Source organism: Haplochromis burtoni, unplaced genomic scaffold (assembly GCF_018398535.1).
Source record: "Haplochromis burtoni strain Fernald_Lab_line unplaced genomic scaffold, NCSU_Asbu1 Contig_111, whole genome shotgun sequence".
Taxonomy (NCBI): domain Eukaryota; kingdom Metazoa; phylum Chordata; class Actinopteri; order Cichliformes; family Cichlidae; genus Haplochromis; species Haplochromis burtoni.
Window position 1 is genome coordinate 273,430 of NW_024582472.1, and position 23,072 is coordinate 296,501.

The 23,072-nt window shown below is 38.8% G+C and overlaps 3 protein-coding genes across 4 annotated transcripts in view; 1 reads left to right on the top strand and 2 right to left on the bottom strand.

The window, feature by feature from the left end:
- The first annotated feature begins 3,059 nt into the window (after positions 1 to 3,059).
- Positions 3,060 to 5,425, top strand: si:dkey-1k23.3 (heat shock protein beta-1). The gene is made up of 4 exons (XM_005928891.2): positions 3,060 to 3,633; positions 4,019 to 4,082; positions 4,309 to 4,429; positions 4,870 to 5,425. Exons 1-4 carry the CDS (start codon positions 3,279 to 3,281, stop codon positions 5,281 to 5,283), a joined length of 954 nt encoding a protein of 317 aa, XP_005928953.1. The 5' UTR covers positions 3,060 to 3,278; the 3' UTR covers positions 5,284 to 5,425.
- Positions 5,426 to 6,198: 773 nt separating this feature from the next.
- Positions 6,199 to 18,834, bottom strand: hspb8 (heat shock protein b8). The gene is made up of 3 exons (XM_005928890.3): positions 17,626 to 18,834; positions 13,865 to 13,928; positions 6,199 to 7,186 (listed from the first exon to the last, which is right to left on the bottom strand). The coding sequence occupies exons 1-3, from the start codon at positions 18,068 to 18,070 to the stop codon at positions 7,012 to 7,014; spliced, it is 684 nt and encodes a 227-aa protein (XP_005928952.1). The 5' UTR covers positions 18,071 to 18,834; the 3' UTR covers positions 6,199 to 7,011.
- Positions 18,835 to 19,132: 298 nt separating this feature from the next.
- Positions 19,133 to 23,072, bottom strand: part of srrm4 (serine/arginine repetitive matrix 4) — a 61,721-nt gene continuing 57,781 nt past the window's right edge. For both annotated transcript variants that reach the window (XM_005928889.3, XM_005928888.3), the window contains one exon: positions 19,133 to 22,217. In XM_005928889.3, the coding sequence (XP_005928951.1) occupies positions 21,947 to 22,217 (271 nt within the window). In that variant the 3' untranslated portion in view covers positions 19,133 to 21,946. The remainder of the gene's footprint in view (positions 22,218 to 23,072) is intronic.

A 23,072-nucleotide genomic window follows, 5' to 3' on the forward strand; every position in this document is an offset into this window, starting at 1 on the left:
TTTGCTCTTGTCTGGACATTGTTCCACAAGTCCTGTGGTTTGTTCCAATTGCAACTTTGCAAACCTAAGCTATCCCCACTATGTTCTTGTTGGAGAGAAGAGACTTACTCCTACTAAGACTCATCCAAGATCTTGTCACAGTTTCACTTGTCACTTGTGTCACAGAGGAAGGAAGAGGAACCAAATGCAGACACTTGGAACTAAACTATAATTTAACAAAAAGCAAGCCGTTTATTTGTGGCTGGGAAAAGGTACAAAACAAAAGGCAGATGCACACTGAGGTGAAACTGACTAGAACTAAAATGAGAAAAACTAAATGCTAAACACAACAGACAAAGAACGAAACCTTGACGATGATTAAAAACCTGGAAACATGATGAGAACTCGACAGGCAGCCTGAGAAGCAATGAATGAAAACACGCAGACTAAATGCACAGGTGATCAGAGGGAGTGGAAACACACGAGGAAACAGCTGATTAGAATGAACATAATGATGCCACAGGGGAAGTGAAACCAAACACAATGAACATGGGACACCAGACCTCTGCAAAATAAAACAGGAAACATTAGGAGACCTGGACATGACAACACGAGCTTGACAAGATAAGACATGCAGACATGAAACACATGAAGGGCGAGGGAGACTTAAACACAGGGGTGAAGACACAAGGGGAATCTAAGAAACAATGAACTATAACAGGGCAACACTGGCAAAATAAAAATGAACTTAGATAAGCTAATGCCATGGACATTTTTGTGCCATGGACTAGTTTAATGTCAGACAATATTTTTACGGACCAGCCTTTAAGGTGTCGGGGACAAATACAACAAAATCAAATGATACGACCAAGACAAAAACGGTGGTATTTTGTAAATATAATAATTAACTCAAATTCAGTGTGTTATTGTGTAACTTTATTAGCAGCGTCCTCCTGAAATGCAGCAACAACATTGAGCGTAACATCCTCCTCTCTGCCCCTTAATGTTCTCTGGTCGCTATGGTGACGCATAAATATTTCTTTCAAAATAAGACACACAACTACAACACGGGAAAAGACCCAGGGAAACCGAGTTCACGATAAAAACCCTGAAAACCATAAATTTCACTCCTTAGCCTCCACTCTCACGGCCTGGTACCAAACGACTCATGGACCAGTACCAGTCCGTGGCCCGGAGGTTGGGAACCGCTGAGCTAATGAACTTAAACATAAACCATAAACATCAAAATGTATTAAACTCAAAACGCTGGGTCAAATGACCCATGATTGTGACAAATCTTTCTTCCGTTCCTCTGATTTTTGCTTCTTACTTTATTTTGTGGAAAAGTGTAAACTAATATAATTTTTACCTTTTAAAATAAATTACCTTCCAGTTTCTGAATGTGCCTTTTCACCACCAGTATACAGTACCTGCCATGAAAAAGACATTTTATTCACAGATTGCTGTTCACAGATTACTTCAGCTTTCTTTGTTTTTATCAGAGTTCATTATTTGGTTAAAGACCGCTTTAGGGAATCGCCACTCAGTTTTGTGATTATACTGGCTGTTTTGATCAAGACGTTTGAGAATATTTTATTAAATGAGCCCTCTGAATGAGATCACTCAACATTAATTAACCAGAATGTGGTTGGGAAATCAAAAGTAATTTTTCATCTAAGAACAATCAGGTGACTAACCTACCTTTTTATACCTTATAGCTTCCATATTGACAGCTCTTGAGTTTAACCTTGAATCTTAACATGCTGAATATAAAAGATTACGCTCTTCCCCTGAGTCCAATTATTTATTTCAGACATATACAAACAAAAAAAAAAGGTTGGAAAAGAGAGAAGACATGAACAGGAGCCACTTGAACCTCTGCCACTAATTAACAACCAGAGGAAGTGCAGAGGAGGAAGTAATCAGGAAAATTAGCTGCTGGTGTTTTGCTGAAACCTGCTTGGCTAGCAAGTGTTTCTGTACAGCTGCAAGCCCACATATTGGCTGATAATATATTTGTCCAAGAAAGAAAAAAAAAATACCCTACACATGCACAAAAAAGGCAGATATACTATCACAAACAAAAAACCTCACAACTGAGAATATAATTTGATATTTTGCTGTTAAATGTTTTCTTTAAACTAACACAACGGAACCTCCATTAAATAACACCTACAAAAAAAAAATATATATATATATAAAAATAATTCTAACAAGTCCTAAAAATTGTAGTCACCCTGCTTTGTTCTTTCCACATAACTGTTAAATTTCTTATCACTCCCACCCCAGCTAGTTTAACGAAGAGTACGAAGACCCTATTGCACCATCAGTCTGTGTGTCCTTCTTTCAGCAGAGATGGAAATCTTTAATGATGTTTGAAACAAAGGAACCAATTTTTCAGGCAACTCCAGCAGCAGCAGGCAAGAATCCCAATTTAACCGCTCACAGCGTATCCCGCAGACAGAATCTGTGGGTGAGGCATCACACGAAGTGTCAGAAACATCTGTTCAATTTGCTTTGTGGTCCAGTGGACATTAATGCCAAGATCTCAGGGCACACAGCTCTAAAAATGAAGCAGTGATGTGTCTGTCACACTTGATAAAAGCGGGAACAATGATAATCATTCTGAAAGTGGTGGGGAAAAGAAAAATGGAATGAAAAGGAGCTTTGTAAACTGGATACACACACATATGCCACTGAAACATTTAAAATAACAGCAAAAAGGAGCAATTTTGTCTTCTTCTGTCTTCTCACCGAGACAAACTGTTACCACTGCATGTCCTTCGAGGGTAAAAATTCAGGGGAGTTATGACTGGCTCATGACAAGACTGAGGAGTCCAGTCACTGCTGACAAAATAGAGTTCACAGGGATGTGAGAGGAACAGTCTTCAGGCGACACATGTAACATTTCAAACACAAGCCAGCCATAGCCTGCTTCTGCCTATTTGCCATCCTGCCTATAAAAGTTATAAATATAACTAATTAGTCTGCAGCCTTGTTCAGGCCAGCAAAAGGTAGCAGCCTCGTCTTCACACACATCACCCCATGCCGATGCAGCCTTCTCATGGGATCACATGAGTGCTTAATAAGTGCTAAAATGGACAGGAGCACTATATAAACCCCCTCTGAGTTTTCTGTGTCTCATCACACTTTGCTTTTATCCTTCCCTTGTCCTTTAAGCAGATTTTAATTGCTGGAATTTCACTGATTTAGCCTCAGGAGTTCATAATTTACTGGCTAACTATCATCAGAAGAAATCTGCTGTGTCCTTTTTAAAATCTTCTTTCATTTCTCAAAATATGAGCGAACAGGTCAAAGCAGACACATCGTGTGGGGAGTACAGCAGGGGTGCCCCTTGGTACCCCTTGAGAAAGTGGTGGCATTTGAGCCAGCTTTTCAGTCAGGATGCTGGCCTGCCATCTTTCCTGGAGTCAGGGGATGCTCGCTGGATGGATGTGGACTGGTTGCAGAGGAGTTTGGCAGCCTGCTCCTGGCCAGGGTACATACCCGCTCCGCTGTTTGTGCCCTACATCTCTGGGTCGATGCATCATCCAAGCCAGACGATTAGTAAGTGGAGGGTCATCATGGATGTGGCTCACTTCACCCCCTCAGAGATTTCTCTCAGCATCAGAGATGGATTCCTGGAAGTCAGAGGTATAGAACATTGGCTTACATCTCTGTTAATTAAACAGCTTGAAGAGTTCACTTTATTAACATTGCTAATTACTTTTACACACAGGATAGTCTCGGGTCTTAATGAAGTATTAAAGATCTTATCTAGCTATCAAATATTATCTCAAAGAGTTATTTAAAAAGACTTTTCTTATAGTTCACAGGGAAAAAAATCCTTAAAATGAAACACTGATAGAAAAAAGCTGAATGTAACAAAATTAGAAAGCTGCTTAAATAATGTGCTTGGGGAAATTAAAATCACTGCTCTGTGGCAGAAATTAATTTCCGTGTTGAGTGGTTTCTCTATGTTGCTTGATTCCTCTGTGTGTCCTCGCATTCTTCCCCATAAATGGTAATCCGTCCCCAGGGAAGCACGAGGAGAGGCCAGACGAGCATGGATTCATTGCCAGATGTTTTACAAGGAAGTACAGGTATGCAAAGTAAACACTGACAATAACCTGCAGATGATGAAATATGCAGTTTAAGCCATTTAAAACATTAGTCAGCAGCCAAGCATGCAGCACTGATGGTATTTTTTCAACAGTACTCAATCTCTCAAATGTTTGCTGAACTGAACATTTAGATATTAGGTACATCTGTTTCAGTACTTACGCTTTGTATGTCATGCCACTGTAAACCTGTTTGTGTCATTATCAGGCTCCCAGTGGAGATGGATGCTACCAAAATCTCATCCACATTTTCTGTGGATGGTTTTCTGAACGTGGAAGCTCCAGTTCCCGAAACTTCTGTCCCTGCTACAATCCCCATTCCCATAAAGGTGTTAATAACTTTAAAGTTGGTTAAAGAAATACTATACATTTTGATAACTTGCCAAGGGGTGGAAGAAAAGATCAGTACCACTGACATATTTGTCTGGCACATGTAATTCACAATGCTAGAGCGAGTGGGTGGCTTACTCAGATTAGGATGCAGACAGATGTGGAGAAATTCAACATTTCAGGAATTATCTGATGTACTATTTTTTTGTAGATGAGCCACAAAACATGACAACAGTACAATATTTACCACCCAGACATCAGAGAGGTATTGATCTTTTTGATTTGCTCCTAAGAAACGGTTCCTTTAAAATACAGATTTTTATAGACAGTTTCCTAACAATCTTTTCATATTATGTCCAGTTTAATAACTGTCTTGATTTTGCTGGTATTTAGTTTTAGTTTTAGTTTGTTTTTTTAACATATTTATGCATAAATGCAGGTGATAGTAGAGGATAATGGAGAACCGGAGGTAAAAGATGAGAAAGAAGAAGAGAGCGGGAGAGCACCAGACCACCCAGAGTTTGCTTCCTCAGAGGATCACGGGGAAGGCTGTTCATTAGAAGTCCATAGAGATCAGGCCCAACCTGAAGGTGCCACAGTCGGGCTTCAGCAGCATGATGAGAGGATGAAAACAGAAGAGGAGACCCATGAAAAGCCAGCTGGAGATTCCCCCTCCTCAGTGCCTGAAGGTGACGAAAGCACAGACGGCCTTCAAGATTCTTCTACAAAGCCAGAAACAGTGGAAAGCCAAGAAGGCCCAGACACAGACACATCTAGCATAACTCAGCCTGGGGAACAGGTCCAGAGCCAGCAATTGGAAGCAGCAAATATACAGCAAGAGATCACTGAATAAAAACAATATAATGGTGATAAAGTAATGAAACAGCCAGCACTGCTTGCCTTGCTTAGTCTCACAGATGCATTGTAGTCATTAGATATAACAGCCTCGCTATGGGTGGAGCTCCAATAAAGCACTAGCATGTGAAAACAATAAATAATATGCTGTGTGTCATGTTATTAATGTCTTAATGGTTTTATGTTCTCACAATTATAAAATGCGTTGTTATGTGTGATTTTGAAACTGTTTATCAGCAACAAGGAATCACATTTGTAAGAATCATATTCACAATTACCTCTGAAACTATGTTATCAAGCTGTTTCAGCAAAGTGGTTTTGACACTAATCAGGTGCTATATGTTTGCACAGCTGTGCATTAGTCAGTTCAACGTGAATTACTTGCCTAAGGGAAAAAAAAGAAAAACTGGTGTGACTCCAGTATTGCTGCTGCCATGGCAACAGCATAATTGAAGTCCATGATTATAATACCAATAAATGCAACACTTCATGTGAGCTTACACATCGCACACAGCGGTGACTTTGGAAAGCCGAAACAGTCCAAGCCTTTTGTTGTTTCCACCGCGTGACTCCAGATTGGAAACTTTTTCAATTCAAACCGATCATCCCTCTTGATTCCAATGCACAGGGAAGATTACATTATTTTGCATCACACAACGGGCAATGGAACGGCCCCAGTCTTTTTTTTTTACACTCGCATTCAAAGGCTCTGGCAGGGCTGCCTCAATGAGTTCAGCCCATTCTGCAGCACACAGCGATGCCAGTCTCACCCAGCACTAAGCCCTCCGCTAATCTGCTGCCCAATTCCTTCTTTTATCCAACAATAACACCACAGGCTCTTTGGAGCCCTGGAACGGGTCCCTCGAGTGGCACAGTTCTCAATGTAAGACACAGATGTTAAGACACACTGGGCGATTGGCTGGACATGTTTATTGCATCAGTCAATACAAAGACATCAACAGAAAAGAAGGCAGTCTGTCCTCTCCAACAATCACGCAGCCATCATCCTTAATGCTCAAATAGAAAAGAAAATTTCAAACCATATTGCAAAATGCAGAACATTTCAGATTAAGATTTATAATGAATTGGCACTATTATATTTACAATACACTGTGAAATAATATTATATATTGTGTGCATTAATGCAGAAAATTCACCCTCTGGATACACAGAAATATAATATTACCTTTATTTCTTGTCAATTTCAATGACATCATGTTAAATAAAAAAACCTATAGAAACTGAAGGAAGGAAAGGCGAACGAAAGAACAAAAATATATGCTGGAAAGGCTGCTACACTTAAAACTTCACTTTTATATGATTTTCTTTGATTCTAAAGTTTTAAAAATTGAATTGAGCCCGACTGAAAGGAAATCAAAAAGCAGTTACATTTGGCCTTCTACAATTTTTATTAAAAACTCTGCCATGGGCAAATTTTTTACCTGAAAAGAAACAGCCAAATTATTTCATAATTACACCTGTTAATTACTTAAAAAAAAGGGACTATTGGACTATTCTGGAAAATTCATAAGCATCTATTTGTTAATGGGAAAATGACGCTTTTCATCATTGTCTGAGCTTGTAAAAATAGATTTTCCAACAGAAAAAACAAATGCCTGGTTTAACTTTAATCTGGACATCAAATACCTCCAGGTGTCAAACAACATGAGGCTAGAGGCAACACATTTCACATCAAACTGGTAACTGATTGTCCAGAATGATGTGTTTAGACCATAGGAGCCATCTGGGGCTTGGAGGCTTCCACCTCCTGCTTTTCACCACCTTGGGATCCCTCGTCGCTGAAAAGGTAATATGGAGGTGTCTGCCGAGCTTCGATGATGAGGACGCCCTCAGGAGACAAAGAGGCGAAGACTGTCAGGGGGTCCACGTCTGTGGGGATCCTGATGAGACAGAAGAGAAGAGAAAGTATAGTTCGATTGTTTTAATGTAATTGATTAGAAGAAGTTTACTTGGTCAGGATCATTTTTACGCTGTTGCGTGTTCAGTGTGTTTTTAAGTGTGCGTCGGAGAAAACTGAGAAGAGCAATGATCAGAAACAGCCTAGAGAAAGAGTTCACTTCCTACCTGGAGGTCATGCAAAACTCTAATGTGAGATTTCCATGTGTAAGAACGAGTGGTGTTGAATGCTGGAGGTTTTTATTGATAATTAATCAAAACTCCTAAACAACCCTCAGTCGAATTATTTTGGCACTTTATATCTAGGTGAGACAAAAAAGGACTTGAAATGAGTCACCCTGTGCACCTTGGGTAGCTTTTATTCTAACTCACAAAAAGAAACAGGAGAAATCTCCCTTCAAAAATAAGATATTCTTCAAAAATCCCCCATCTCTGTCACAGAGAGGAAAACAAACACACACACACTCGATCCAGGTGTAGCGTTCCCAGGAAACGAAGCTTCGATATCAGTTAATGAGACTGCCTTACTCGAGTCTGTCTGCAGAATTTTAACACCTGTAAATTTCTGACTGTGTATACTTTCCTAATCTGCAGCTCACATCCAGGTAACAGCTGATTTTGTGTCAAGCATTTTTTTCTCCTGGCTGTTTGCTTTATTTTTTGACACCTCTCATACAGAAAATGTTAGATTTTCCAAAGTATAGTGGGATAATTGGTTTCCAAAACCTGCAGGAGGATAGAAAGTGTTGAAGGGAAAATAAGCCCAAGTTACTATGTGCAAGGATGTCATTGTTTAAAACTTCATATTCATGTAGAATGATAGTATTCTCATCAGCTTAAAACAACATTCATGCTTGGTAAGTAAGTTATTTAAATCCTATTGTAAAGAAAAAAGAAAATACCTTCAGTCATTTTTGACTGAAGGTACTCTGAAAACTGGGGGTTGGGGGTGATCTCTGTTCTTTGTCAGTGTGGCCAAATATGGTTATTGGAGGGTTTCTGTGCGGGCAGCCAAGTGTTTCAGGGAGTTAATATAAACACAAGACTGGTATGTTCAGAGGATGAGACTTGTGGCCCTCCCCTCCATTTAATTAGAGAGGACCCTCTACTGACTTACCACTCCACTGTGAAATACAAGTCAGAATACACTCAGGAACCTCACAGACGCACACAGGCTGAGAGGTCAAGTCATATCTATTAATATACGCAGCTCAGTGTGTCACTGAGCTTTAAAGTTACCTTTTAATAACAACTCTGAAGCTTGAGCTCACTAATCCATAAGTAGCAACACCAGAAAACCAAAAATGAGACCAGGCACAAAAACACAAAAATCCAGGGTTGCCAATAGAAAAATGGAACAGATGAATATAAGCAGACAATAACATGAATATCATAATACAGTATCCTGTGGTGGAATTATACTAAATCCAATTTAGATTCAGAAGACAAACAATTGGTATAAAGAGATAAAAGTGCAAAGGGAAAGGGACAGCAAACAGAGACTCAGAGTTTTAAAGACAAACAGAACTTATGTTGCATGCTGTGTGTGTACTGGATGATATCAACACTCATGTCAAACATTTTCATTCAGCATATTCTTAAAAAAAGTGGATCTTGGGCCTGTCAACTCCTTCTAATTCAGGTAATAATTCAAAAAGGATTTCAGAAAGGTTTGTGTAAGCCAGTATTAAGTGTGCAACCTTGAATAATTTTAATCATTTTAAATGTATCTTTGCCCCTTCTGACAAAGTCAAATAACTCAGTTGGTCCATTACGTGGGACTCCAGCAGAAACCTTATCTTTCCAGCTCGGGGAGTTTATTTAACTTTGGCAAGAGTACAGTTTATCTCAAGCATTGATTCTGTAAAGCTGCCAAAAAAACTAGGCAATATGCTTCCCCCCCTGCAGAGATTCGGAGACACAGAGAGACGAGTGAGACCTGGCACAGTGAGCGTGGGTGTTCATGAGGTATGTGTGTGTAGCGCATATAACCCTTTCCTCCATCCCACACAGTACACATTTCAGCTAAGTCAGCCTAGCAGTATTATTTGTCTTTTGAGAATAGAAGCAAACAGAAAAAAAGAGATTACTGAATAACAAAACATTCACACTTTCACAGACAAACAGAGCAAGGTTGTTGTTTTGCAGCTGAGCTGCATGACCTCAAAGTTATCTTTGTCCCCAGGGCTGATTTAACAACATTTTTAGTTAATAACTTACAAATTTTTCAGTTTGGAGAGCAGAAGTAGTCACCCTTGAGTTCTCAGTAAGCTTAAGCTAAGCTGTCTAGTCACTTATTTATCGAGAACATGTGCTATGCCCTATACTGTATTAACTTTTTGCATTTATTCACCGCAGCTGTCTCATGTAACATTTACTAGTTTGTTTTGTTTTGTTTCCAGTGTTTTGTGTCACAATTGAGGACCAAGAAGCAAAACTCCTGTAATCTTTGTATCTTTTCTTACTGTTACATCTGAATGCCGTTCTGTGCTCCTTCCTTCTTGTTTTTGTTTCACAAGCCCAAGCAACAAGCAACTGTTCCTCAGTGTCACCTGATAAGCATTAAAAAAAAGCAAACCCTCCGACTATCTCAATTTCCCTCAGCCAGCAGACTCTGTGGGGGTTTTGTCTCCCCACACTGAAGTATCTGTTCCTACTAAATCCTTGTCTTAATAATTGTAAAACCTGGCTTAATTCATTTGTGTACATGTCGCTACATCCTGAGGGTTGAAACAATACGCATACCCTTCTTTTTCTCTTGCCATTGGACTCTAGCCCCTTGAATCAAAACTCATGTAATGTGATTGAGACCAATCCTCTGTTTTTTGTCTGCATCTCAAACACTCTAACGCCATCAAAGTTAAAAGTGCATTTTTACAATTTCAAAAGAAGATGGAATTTTTTTAAGCAAAAGAGTTCAAAGCACACTATGATGTAAATTTCTATCATACTTGACTTTCTGCCATTTTAATTTAATGGAAAATTCTTTTTTTACAGGTCAAATTCTTTTCTCAATCTTTGTCAAAACGGGCACATGTGGTCTTCAGAATAAGTCTCAGATGGAGTTAGATTTTTTGGGGGTATAGAAATTTGGGACAATAGAAATCAATGCCAAGTTTCTGCCAAACAGAAAGTGAGCCCATTGACATCTGGAATGTCTAGCCTTCCATGTATCCCATCCATGTAGTCCAAACTGCATAAATTCATGGCAAAGTTTTAAGGTAGCCCCAAAATCTTTCTGTCACCTGTATTATTATTATTTTGGGAAGAGCTAAACTGCTTCTTGGTGCAACTTCTTTGAAGTTATTATTATTATTATTATTATTATTATTATTATTATTATTATTACAAAAGACTTTAGGTGTGAGATACCTCTTTCTCGTAACAAAGCAAGATTTAAAAAAAAAACCCCAAAAAAACCAAACGTTTTTTGCTCTGAATTCTTCATATTGGAGTGCAAACAGAAGCAGCAGGCAGATAAATATCTGCATTTTGTACCTTTATCTTACATTATACAGAAAGAAAGGTTTAGTTACTACCTACTTTGCAGACAAGGATGTTAAATATAAAGAATAGTTACAATTGGCTTACCCGCTGTAAAATGCAGCATACAGGCTGCTGCAAATCATAATAATCCACACAAAACTTTAGTGCCACTAAACACAGCATATGTACGAGAAGAGCCAAAATAAGAAGGTTGTAGCACTTCAAGTGACATCAACAACCAATCAAATCTCGAGACAGAAGAATGTGTCTACCATGCTAACTCTCTCTCTTCCTCCTTTTCATTCTCATATAGCCCGTGTATTTGTGTATCGAGGACAGTTATTTATATTTGACCCATTGACACCACCAGTCACTCCTGTTCTCTGTATAGTCAGCCTGTCCCGTATATTCAGCTGAGGAGCCCAGGTGTGATCTGAAGGCATTCCAATTAAAAATATTGTGATATGAACAGTGAGGGGCTTGAGCACCTGCTTATTAATTAGCCAGTATGAAATTAGTAGAACTGGACTGACGTGCCAGTGAGATGGTGATTCGCACTGACGATTATCGCTTCCGTTTGAAGTCTTTCCACTGCCCAATTAAATGGGCAAAGGCTTAGAGGCAGGCAGCATGTGGAAACTATTGTGTTGCTCATTTGGGTTGGATTAGTTACCATATGAATAGTCTCTGTAAGAGACTCCTGCTTTGCACTGATGCTGCTTTGTCTATGTAAAACCTACTTTAGGATTCTAGTCATGTTTGGTGTTTTGACTGGAGAGTTCAACATAACATTTAAAACGAGGAATGCAGAATTCACCTTGACAGGTAAAACATTCAATTATACATGCAGGACGTTTTCATGTTGTTCAACAAGCGAATACTTCTGCATGTATCTACATACTCCTCCACTTATGAACTTCGTATAACATTGGTCGAGCATTTCTTTGGCTTATCTCCCTCCAATTAGTTCTCATTGATTAAAGGCATTTTTCTCCATGATTCTCAAACTACATGAAGATCTCTGCTGTAATGGACTATTTAATATGAAAACCATGCAAGCAAGCAAGCTAACTGTCATGTTCTCAACCATTTGTCCAATTTAGCTGTTATAGGCAGAGGCGGGGTACACTTAAGACATGTCGCCCATAACTTTACATACATACAGTGGTTCATTTTCAAATCTGTAATTAGCGAAAAGGTAGAAATAAAAGTGCAGAAGAGGGACAAAAGTACCAAAGAAGACAGAAAGTCGGGATAAAACTTTAGTACAAGCTAATATTTAATACTAAATTAGCTTCTATCTTTTTTTTTCTTCTATGAGCCAACTATGCGTTATCTTTCTGGCTGTAGTTTTGTGGTGTTTATAGAACGATGTTTCAATCCCAGTTAAACCTGGCACAGTCAAGTAATACTGAGGCGCTTTCCACAGATTTCTGAAGGAAAGGAGGCTTATCTTTTTTCAGAAATCAGCATTAGGGAGCTTCAGGGTCAGAAATCTGATGGATAAGTAGCTTGTGGCTTTAAAGAGCACCAGTTCTGCTTTTCTTTATTTTTATGTTCTTCACACTGTTACAATCTGTTCTTATTAAATATATCCAAAGATGAAATCACAGGTAATCCCTAAGAAGAAAAAGCTCCAGCTCCTGCTGTAAAGTCCTGGCTCTATTTTATGCAACACAAAAGATATCTGTAATAAATATTTATCTGAGGAATGCAGCTCTGACTGTGAGCACAGAAGCCCCACTCACCTCCTGTTCAATCTTGCGGTAAATGAGGCGCAGCCAATCAGAAGAAAAATGGCTTAAAGGCAGGTTACTTTAAAGGGAAATGAACTTGTTTTAAACCGTAAACTGGGGGAGCGACACTTACACCCACTAAATGGTAAATATAAAATGTGGAGTTTCTGTTTAATTATTTCCTGTTTTATTTTGGAATCATTGATACTTGTCTCTTGCTGTCACTTTTGTTTTCTCTACGTAGTATCCCTCCTTGTGTTAGTGTCACCTGTGCTGTATTTGTTATTTCCTTTATATTTTGAAATTTCTGGTTGTCAGTTAGTTCCACTCCCATGCTTTCTTCTGTTTCACACCCTTTTTGTGCCACGCATGTGTTCAGCCAGTAAATAGTCTCATCAGTGTGCATAAATGCAGATGAAGTTGTCAGATTATTCCAGATAATAGGTCTTAATTTTTAGTGTCTTAGTCTTCCTGAGATTTTTCTTGTTTCTTTGTGCCCAGCCTTCTGTTTTTGGACTTTGACTTTTGACTGATCCCCTACAATACTGTTTGTCTTGCTGCCTGCTCCATTTTGCATGATGCCTGTTTTTGGATTGAAGATTTGATTTTGTACTTTGTATTATATCCTGGGCTTGGTTCTCCCTCATGTGGAATTGGAAGTGAGCGTAACATTTCGTTTAAAACTATAAGATTCTTGTGCTTCCTTCTTGTGTTTGAGCTGTCAGTGGTTCATTCAAGGAGTGACTGTAATATGTAAATAAGTGAAAGCCAGAAAAAATATTTTGTGTACAAGAGTTTTGTCCTATTATTTTGTCCACTGGTTACTGACCACCCTATCTTTGCAATTGATTTGTTGTGTAAGTTTCATTTCAAGCTTATTTACACAATGCCAATCCACAACAGCTATTTCTTACATTATAAAACAGAGAGCTTAATTTACACAGTAAATTGCAGAAAGGTACGAGTAAGTTTTTGCCATTGCAAAAACATCACTATGCTAATAATTCTATTTGTCCAAAGTCATTAAAGAAAATTGTCCCATAATCATAACAGCTGACAACAAACAGCTCTGCTGTTAACATTGCACTGGGCTGTATTAGTAAGTATAATGTCTAAAATGCAATGCATTTCACTTTCACATATTCTATAGTCATTATTTGTTGTGAAATATTTCAAAATGCTTTTTATTTTCATTTAGATGATTCCAGTTTATAGCTCCTGAAAAGCAGAAATCCATATCTCAAATTATTAAAATTATTTCTAAGATAAAAATCTGGGGTTCAGGTCAGGAGAGTTCTCTGTATCATAACAATATTTACATTTTATGACATGCACTAGTATGTGGCTATATATAATGAAAACTGGAGCCTTTTTCATCCATTATGAGCACCAGCACAGGAAAACAAAATGATAATGGTGCAGCTCAAGAATTATACTTACTGTATCTTCTTTGTGAAATTCTTTGTCACTATTCCACCTTCTTCCTGTTTCTCTTCGTGCTTTCCTGTTTGGGAAAAGGAGTGAACACAACTTCAGAAATGATGTAGTCTGACGTTGCGCAATGATTAGGCAAGGTCATGCATTATAAATGTCTCTGTCACCAGTTCAAATGGACACAGCTCATAAAGAGTCCACCCATCACCTTTGACTTCTTAGATCTTTAGTATGGTGTAAATAAAAAAAGGTGTTGATATAACTGAGCTCAAAGCTTGGCACACATCGTGCAGTTTTCCATTGCTCATTCCTTCCAGAATGTTTGCTTTGTGATTGCAATGAACTTGTTGACATGATTTCTCTTTCTTCCTCTTTAGCTGTTTCCTAAAATGATTCCCCAGCAGAGAGACTAATGTTAGAGAGAACATATAACCCTAAAAAGCACCTCTTCCATCTTCTCCTTCACTGTTTATGGCCAGTCTGTTTGTCAGCCTTAGCAAGCAGCTGCTCCTGGACTGCTAAATGTCAATGCCGCTGCCAGCAGCATGGCTTGCCCCACCCCTCGACCCCTTTGTATACCCGACAGGCTCGACTATGTCCTATCCTATACCCCTGCAGTGACGTTTCTAGCTGCTCAAAGTGCTGGACTCCAGAGATCGAGGCTAGAACATGTGATGCTCTGGAGAGAAGTGAGCTACGATCAGCAGTGATGTCATGGGATAATTATGAAAACTTCATCCTGACTTAAGAAGTACAATCGGTCCCCTGATTAAAGATTTAGTCAGGGGAGTAGTCCAACAAGGCCCTCATTTATGTGTTTCTTACGACAGAGATTATAGATTCCAGATGTGTAATACATCATGTTCTTGGAGGAGAGTGGTGTTTTTATGTAACAGATACAATTTTCTGTCAATACAAATATCAAGAGCTTGGGTGTAGTTTTCTTATTTGCAGATAGAGGATACAGCTTTTTGTGCTACTTATAAAGAAATTTTATGAAACATCTAATAGGATAAGATAATGACGTTATACTTTTCGAGCCATTACTCAGTGCCATAATTTAGTAACACGAGGAGAAATTAGGTAAACTTGACAGACACACAAAACGCAGTAATTTAGACTTTTCTATGAGCTGGTTGCAGGAATCGACTGTGCTGAGGTAATTTTATTGTGTCAAGGTCAATGCATATTGTGTGTAGTTTAAGGTTGGCCAATCTAATCAAATGCAGATCAGACCACAGGTCACAGTACTAAATTAGAGCTCTATTTAACAATGTTTCTCACATTATTCATTTTAGTCTCAGTTCTTCAGTATGTTTAGTGTATTTCTTGTTTACTTACTATTAAGTATTATTGAGTATATACTCATATATTAATATTCCATTAGAGCAGATTTGATCAAAAAGACTTTTTCCGTGCCTTTCAAATCATGAAATATAAGCAAATGTCCTTTGCATGGGTGATTTAATTTACTGCTGTATAATCTGTAAAAGTTAGAGCTATGATTTCATAGCTCTTTGCAACATTAATTTTATTATACAGTAACTCACTCATTTAAATTGTAATAAGTCTTTTAGTTTGCAATATAAGAAGCACGGCCACTTTGACTGATAGGTGGAGCCTAACAAAGGGAACTGTAGTTAGACGCTGCCTACAAGGTTTCAGCCAAGCCAATTCAAGCCTTTTGTAGCATTTTTTATATAAGTATCTGAAAAATGACAAGCCTTACTATGTGGCTACAGATGCTCTAAAAAGTCTGTTTTCCCATTTTAGTGTGTGACATTTTTTGTGTGTCACTACTTGCACTAATACAGCAAAGCATCCTGCTAACAAAAACAGGCAAATTAGCAGATAAAATAAGGCTAACATAAAAAAAAAAATTCTTATCTCAACTTGGGCAAAGCCTTTTAATAAGTTCTACATATTATGGATTAATTGATAATTATTAATATTAAGAATCTATTACCAACTTAGTCGTCCAATCTATCATATAAGTACGGTCACTTACTTATACGGCCACCAACAATAATCGTAAAATGCTAAAAATCTGGATTAAATTATGGGACTTCACAAGCCAATGTTCATCTCTTTTCTCTTGAACTTCTCTTGAGCAACCAACAACAAGGAGATATAAATAGAAACTAATTTTAGGCATTTGAACAAAACACATGTGCTGACATTTTCTTGCTGGGGACACGCGAGCTCTCCCTGTGTTGCATTTCAGGTTTCAGTGAATCTGATGGTCTGCAAAGTTGCTTGGAGTTACTTTACAGACCACCAGTGTGGGTCTCTAAGACCAGATATTCTAATTTAACTCAAATATAAAAAAAACCAAAGATCTGTGTTAAAATGCAGCTACACTGTACTTTTTCCAGACAATATTTGTATTCAGCTTGGCCTTCTTTCAATCTTTGCCTCCTCTTTCAGTAAACTTTGAACATGCTTACATGTTAAAAAGACTAGTTCATTCATGTACTGAACACCTCTAACTTGCTTGTATTACATTCACAGTCACACTTCTTGATCACGATGAGTCACCATGACAGACAGCCCCAACATGGCGCTGAGTGAATGACCCAACTGGCATACCAACAATGTGTTTAAAAAAAAGCCTCGGAGCTGTGGGGCCGCTGTCCTCTGTGGCCTCCTCAGTCCTGGGTATCCCTGGAATTCAGCTGTCTCTTGAAACACTGAGTTAAGGAAGCAATTTGTAGAACTCACTCCAGTAATCAGTGACTGAGGAGGAACGTGACAACAACAGAGACACAACCTACCCGAGAACTGTGGGTAAAAGTGAGGCCCTATTTCCAGAACATTCTCTCTCTGGTGTTTAGTGACAGTGAGCAACTCTTCTTATTGTAAACAGAGACTGTTGTCATGGCCTTGCCTTAAATCTAAATTGAGCTCATGGGTGGCTGTGGGAGTGATTCTCCAAGAATCCAAAACAGGTGTCTGAGCTTGAGGATCTGCCTGCCTTGAAGTCCCAGTCACCCAAATCTGTCCCACTCTTCCATATCGAGACTCATTAATTCTGAGGCCATATCATACCACTGAGGCTTTTTCACTGTACTGTGTCAGTCATGGTGCTGAAGTGAAAGATCAGATATTTCATGACCAGATTACAAAAAGGAATTTCAGATATACTGTCTTTAAGTTTTCTTTAAACTGAATACTGATTTTCTCTTTGATTTGGTTGCATTGCTATGACTTTACATGATGCTTGGTCTTTACAAATAAAAACACTTTGCATAGTCTCATGAAACCCTGGAATGTTAAATTAGTAGATGAACAGGCATGCTTTTACTTCATTTTAAACATGCAAGAATGATTTGCTGTTCTTCAACTGTAAGCATCTATACAACACAAGAAATGAAAGTTATAATGGAAAAAAAAATTCTCTTAAAGAAGACTATTACTTCAGGCTGCTAGTGGCAGGTGTACTTATGAAGATATGTGCTTTCACAAGTACATGGCACTCTATTTGTGATATTTATATTTAATAATAGGCTTTAAACATAACGTTTTGACCTGCTAATTCAGGTCTAAAGGAATTTAGAAGCATGTTATTAAATGTGTCATATAAATAGAACTGACTACCACAGTGATATACTGCATTTTGATATCAGCGTGTCATTGATGAGACATCAAATTTCCCCAGAAGGTTTTTTTTTTTTTTAAATGATTCATTTAAAGCTGTTATCCTCATTGAACTTCTTCTTCCAGGAAAAGCGTCTAATTTTCATTTCTCCAATCATACTCCAACTCACCTGACACTTCTACAAATCCGTCTCTCGTTTTTACGTGCAACTCTTCTGGTTTGAAGCTGTGGACGTTCACGCAGACTTTCCAGGGTTCCCCACAAGTAGTGGTGGGTGAACTCCGGGAGGAGGGCTCGCCGTATCTGCTGGTATACAGCTGGGGGCCTCCCGTGGTCTGACGCGGGGGAAAACCTGTGCGTAAACTGCTGCTAAAGGGCGAGGAGCTGAGACGCGTGCTTAGCCGGCCCGGACGAGCCCACCCCGGCCAGTCCATCGACAGATCATCGGGGAAAGGTGGCATCCCAAATTCATCTTCCATAAACCGAGACGCTAACTGATCCCTGAAAGGAGACTGGTCTCTGAATGGAGACTGATCAATGAATGGCGATTCTCCAAATGGATCTCTGGGAAACCTCTGTCGGTTTCCCGTCGTGTAAAAGTCTCCCTCTGCCATATCCACTTGAGTTCAAATCCAGTAATGAAGTTCTGGTATTGGTGCAAAATGAAAAAAATAAAAATAAAAAGTGACTCTCTCTCTATGAGGAAAACTTTATATTGTTTGGGTTAGGCACATCACCATTACTCAATAAGACATTTGTTGATCCAAAAACAAACTTCGAAGTGGTCTCCGAGTTTCTTGAACTGATCTCATTTCTTCTGGCGCTTGATTTTATACCTCGTAGCAGATGAGTCTGCACTGAACAAGTGTCCGGAAAGTGCTGGGAGGATCTGGAGAAAGCGCGCTGTAAAAAATATCCATTAAAGTAGTAATACCAAATCTTAAAATCACAAGACAAAAACACTGTAACAAAACACAATGATTTTCTATTCGCAATATTTATGCTTTTTAGAATTTGTTTTAGCATTCACATACGCGTTCAGGCGTAAGTTAAGAAAAAATATGGCTTGTTGATGTGACGATTTTCTTTTACAGTGGGCGCGCAACAGCTGATCAAGGCCAAGCCTACTCTTTACCAAACTAAGTTGCAGAGGCCACATGTCACTCATGCAGTTTGAGCTCCCTGGTGACTCACAGACTTTTTAATAGAAGGTAACGCAGAGCTTCGCGTCAAACGCACTGATGTCACGGTACAGATAAAACAAAACAGCTAAGAGCTCGACTTGTGATTATGAAATCTGTTTACTGATCCGAGCGTATTGATTTGTTTTTCTTTTTGAACGTAAAACAAGACTGCAATCATCATCATTCAGAACACGATTTTATATAGCTTTTTCTGAACACAGTCAAAAGGAAATTTCATGGGGTCATAGAGGGGGCGATTCAATTTCAAGGTGACATTACAATGTAGAGTTCACACTGACGCAAGATAAAACGTGACAGTATGAAAAATATGCTTTTTCGGTATGCTCGTTCATGTGAAAAACGGGGAGAATATGCATAATTTTACAATAACATAGAATCACTATTGCTATATGAGCTTGTTATTGAAATTCTTAAAATAGCAAAAGACATGATCAAAAGGACCTTATTAAGCACAAAGACAGCTAGAGTCTGTTGACTGATGCATATCGTCTTCTTTTTCCTCTTAAACTGGTTGATACATTTTATCTATAACATCCAAGGAGGCTCCAATCACATTCTCTAAACAAAATAGTCACACCCTTTGTATAATTTATACAATGCAGATGCATATTTACACCACATATACAAAATAATTTTGCACAAGAACTGATGTAAACTTTACATTGAGAAATGGGGGGGGCATTGCCCTGGGTGCCCATCTAGAAAAATCTGTCAACTTGACTGCACAAATCTTCCCATGGCTCCTAGTCAACGCTGCTTGTCACGAGTCATCATCAGTTTATAGTTTATGAATGAGTTCTGTGCCAAGTTCCTTCCTCTTCCTGCCTCATATTTCCCTCATTCCTCCAATTTAGATGACATTCAGGGAAATAAGCTGAGAGTATTGAGTGCATAGAGAGCAGTCTGTCAGGCCTGGAGCAGTTACGCAGACAGGATGATGGATTTGAAATGATTGAGAAATATAACTCTTAATCATAAGCCAAGGCAGCTTCAAACTTTTTTTTTGCAGATTGAAACTATGGAGTTGGATCACCCTCAAAATTAACTTTGAAGAAATCTTTTGATACCTTAGGAGATGCAAACGCGAAATGAGAACATTACCACGCTCATGTCTGTGACATAGTGATCAGCTGCTGGTTGGCAGGAAATAGGTATGTGATTCTATCCAAAGGCAACACATTCAACCTACTACAAGCTTTAATACCCACTAATTAACAGTTTTCTTTGTTTTGCAGTAACCTTGGAGTGCATAGCTTTACTTCAGTCAGGCCACAGACTCAAGCTCAGACACAATCCCAGCAAATGCACTGATCTCTTTGCTAGCCCACATCAGCCTTATCTGACACCTTTCAACACACCCAATTAGCTTACAGTATGTTTAATTTGTTTTAGTCTGTGCACATTTGCTGCATACCTGCAAGCTACTTTGCAACCCACCCTAGCTCCTCCTCTCATGCTGTTTCTGGCTAATCAGTGTCACCCCTAATGTGAACCCTGTTGTGTGCTTCTGGTCTCATCTTTTTCTGTTTTGACACAAAAAGACAGCGAGTTCCCAGAACAGAGTCGTGCCTAGAAATATAAATTACTGCAGATGGAAAGTTTTCTTTTGATCATTTGCTAGTTTTTAAAAATGTGAATTATTGTATAAAATGTAAGTTGGTAATTAGCAGGCTTCAACTATGGTGAAAAATTTGTTACCTTTGGTTAGTTTGGCTTTCCAGTGTTTTTAATAAGTTAGGCTCTATCTTCTAGCTGTGGTGTTATATTTAGGAAACAGACTTGAGCGTGGTATTGATCTTTAAACTCTTGACAAGAAAGCAGATGAGCATATTTTACAAGAATGTCATATTTGTGCTTTAAAAATACACAAAAGATAAAAAGCTTAGACAGTGAGGATAATATTCCACCATTTCATCCAGTCTGTGTTGAACAATATGTATGAGCCGGATTATAATTTACAACAAAATCAGTTACAGCAGTGTCATAAAAACTACAAAGTGACAGTGTTGCATAGAAAGACTGACTACTACTGGGAGTTACAATGAAACAATAAATATTAGACAAGTAATAAATATGTATAGTGCTGCACAACTCAAAACTAGACCTTCTGTTGAGTAACAACTCAAAATATAATGGTTTATGGGTTTATTCCAGTGGTGCAGCAAGAACACAATTTTCCAAATAAACTGGGAATGTGTGCTGTTTGCAAATTTAGACTAATTTTCAGCAAAGTACAGCTTTTCTCTGTGCCTAATTAAAAAAAACGACCTAGCAAATAAAGTCAGAGACTATTCCCTACATGAACATAGCTACAAATGTGATCTGCTTTGGAGCACAAAAACAAGTTCATCATCTTATATTTAAAACATCCTTTTCTCAAAACAAATTCATCAGATGTTTTGTCAAAAGAATCTCCCCTTGTTTCGATCGCTCTCTGTTATACTACACGGACTGACATTTCAATTGTTTTCCACTTGATCAGAGGATGAATTAATTTGACATTTGAGCTGACAGCCAGTTTGCTTGCTGTCAGGAGGCGGAAACATGTTTGTCCTCCACCTTGTGAAGTGTTGAGATCAGAGCGACAAACCCTCTCTTTATTCCTGATAACGATCCCTGTGAAATCATTTGTAAGTGGATCAAACGGCTCAAATGTTACCTCTATGCTTCATCTATTAGTGCAAAAACTAGGACACAGGTATGCTAAATGCTTGATGTCATGTTAAACATTAGTTACATGTTAACCATATGCATTGTGCACTTGCATATGGCTAAAACATATATTGCAATTCAAAATCAAAATGGGAATGAGGTAATTTCAGTGCTTGTTGAACCCATTACTAAGCTGCATTATGTGCCATAAATTATGAAATAAATAACAGCCTGTTAAAGCATTTGCAAAAATAAATTAAAGTGAAATGTACAGACATCTGGAAAGAAATATATAGAACAGGGATGTTAGGTCACTAAATTCATTAATAATGTTTCTTATATGCAGCTTGCATTGTAAATATCTAGGAGATGAACAGTCTCAGGCCATTGTGAGTGCAGATGCAAAGGATGCAATACAAAAGCAAAAGAGACAAAAAGACATTCAGTCTCCTAGCTGTCTGTGGGCAGAGTGAACAAGACTGCTTCAATGGTGGTTGGCCCACTGCTAAGACATTTCCACTCAAGCATCAAAGCTGAGCACTGAGACACACACAGTTGATTGCACTGACAGCCTCTGTCCTCGTTCTCAACGGGAACCACAACTGCAGATTTGGTCTCCTAATGTTGAGAAACCTAGTGCCTGGTTTTGTTCCGTTTGTTCAACGAACCGCGGCTCCGGCTGCGACTGCGGCTCCCAAAGACTGAGTTCCACGATGAACTGCGGCTGTAGCTCCGGTAGGAGGAGTAGCTGTGGCTCTGGCTCCTGCTCCTGCTGCGGCTGATGCTGTACAGAGGGCTGCGGCTGCGGCTGCGAGTGAAGAGGCTGCTCCAGGATGACACGCTGGTGCACCGACTGCTAGAGGATGGGCTTGGTCGGAAGTAAGGAATGGGTCGCTTCCTGGCACTAATGAGAGCCAAAAATATAAGTGATGTAACAAGGTAAACAAAACATTGTGTCTCTTTAATCTCCCAACTTCACTAACCCCCATCTGAGACATTCATACCGGCAGACTTCAGCGGAAAGCCAGTATCATCATCAAGGACCCATTGCACCCTGGAAACTTGCTTCCCCCCCACTTCCCTCTGGTAAATGCTACACCTCCATCAGGTCAAAGACAAACAGACTCAATAGGAGCATCTACCCATGCTTCTACCCAACATGCCCTACCTCCACCCTGATTGAAAGTTAACTGTGCTGTCAACACTCATGGACACTTGCACTCTACTTATCTATATACAGTATTCATTACAGCATTTATTTATTAACAGTACTCATTACAGTATAATACAATCAACATTCCTACTTCTATTTATATAACTGTACAGTAGCAGCCGGCATTCCTACCCCTGTGCAATACCACCAATCACATCGCACCTTATACTGCACTGATCCTACTCCTTACACTGTAGATATATTCATACATTTTGTTTCTGTGTATAATGTGTGCATTACCTCTTCCTCTTAAACTTATTTTTATCTTTATTTATCTCATTCTCCTATCCAAATAATGTGGAATGTAAAAACCTACAGCTGCAAATGAAGAGAGGCCAAACTGTGTTTCATTGTTCTGGTAACAGTGACAATGAAGATCTAAATTATCTTATGTCATCTTAATAACCCAGAAGATAATTTGTAATTGTTGTGTATACAGTTTGATGTGTTGCCCCTAGTGGCCAAAAGCTAACATGCTTAAGGTCAGCAGAATGACTGAAAACCAAGATAACTGGGTCTTCATTATTTATTGTCCCACTATGTTCA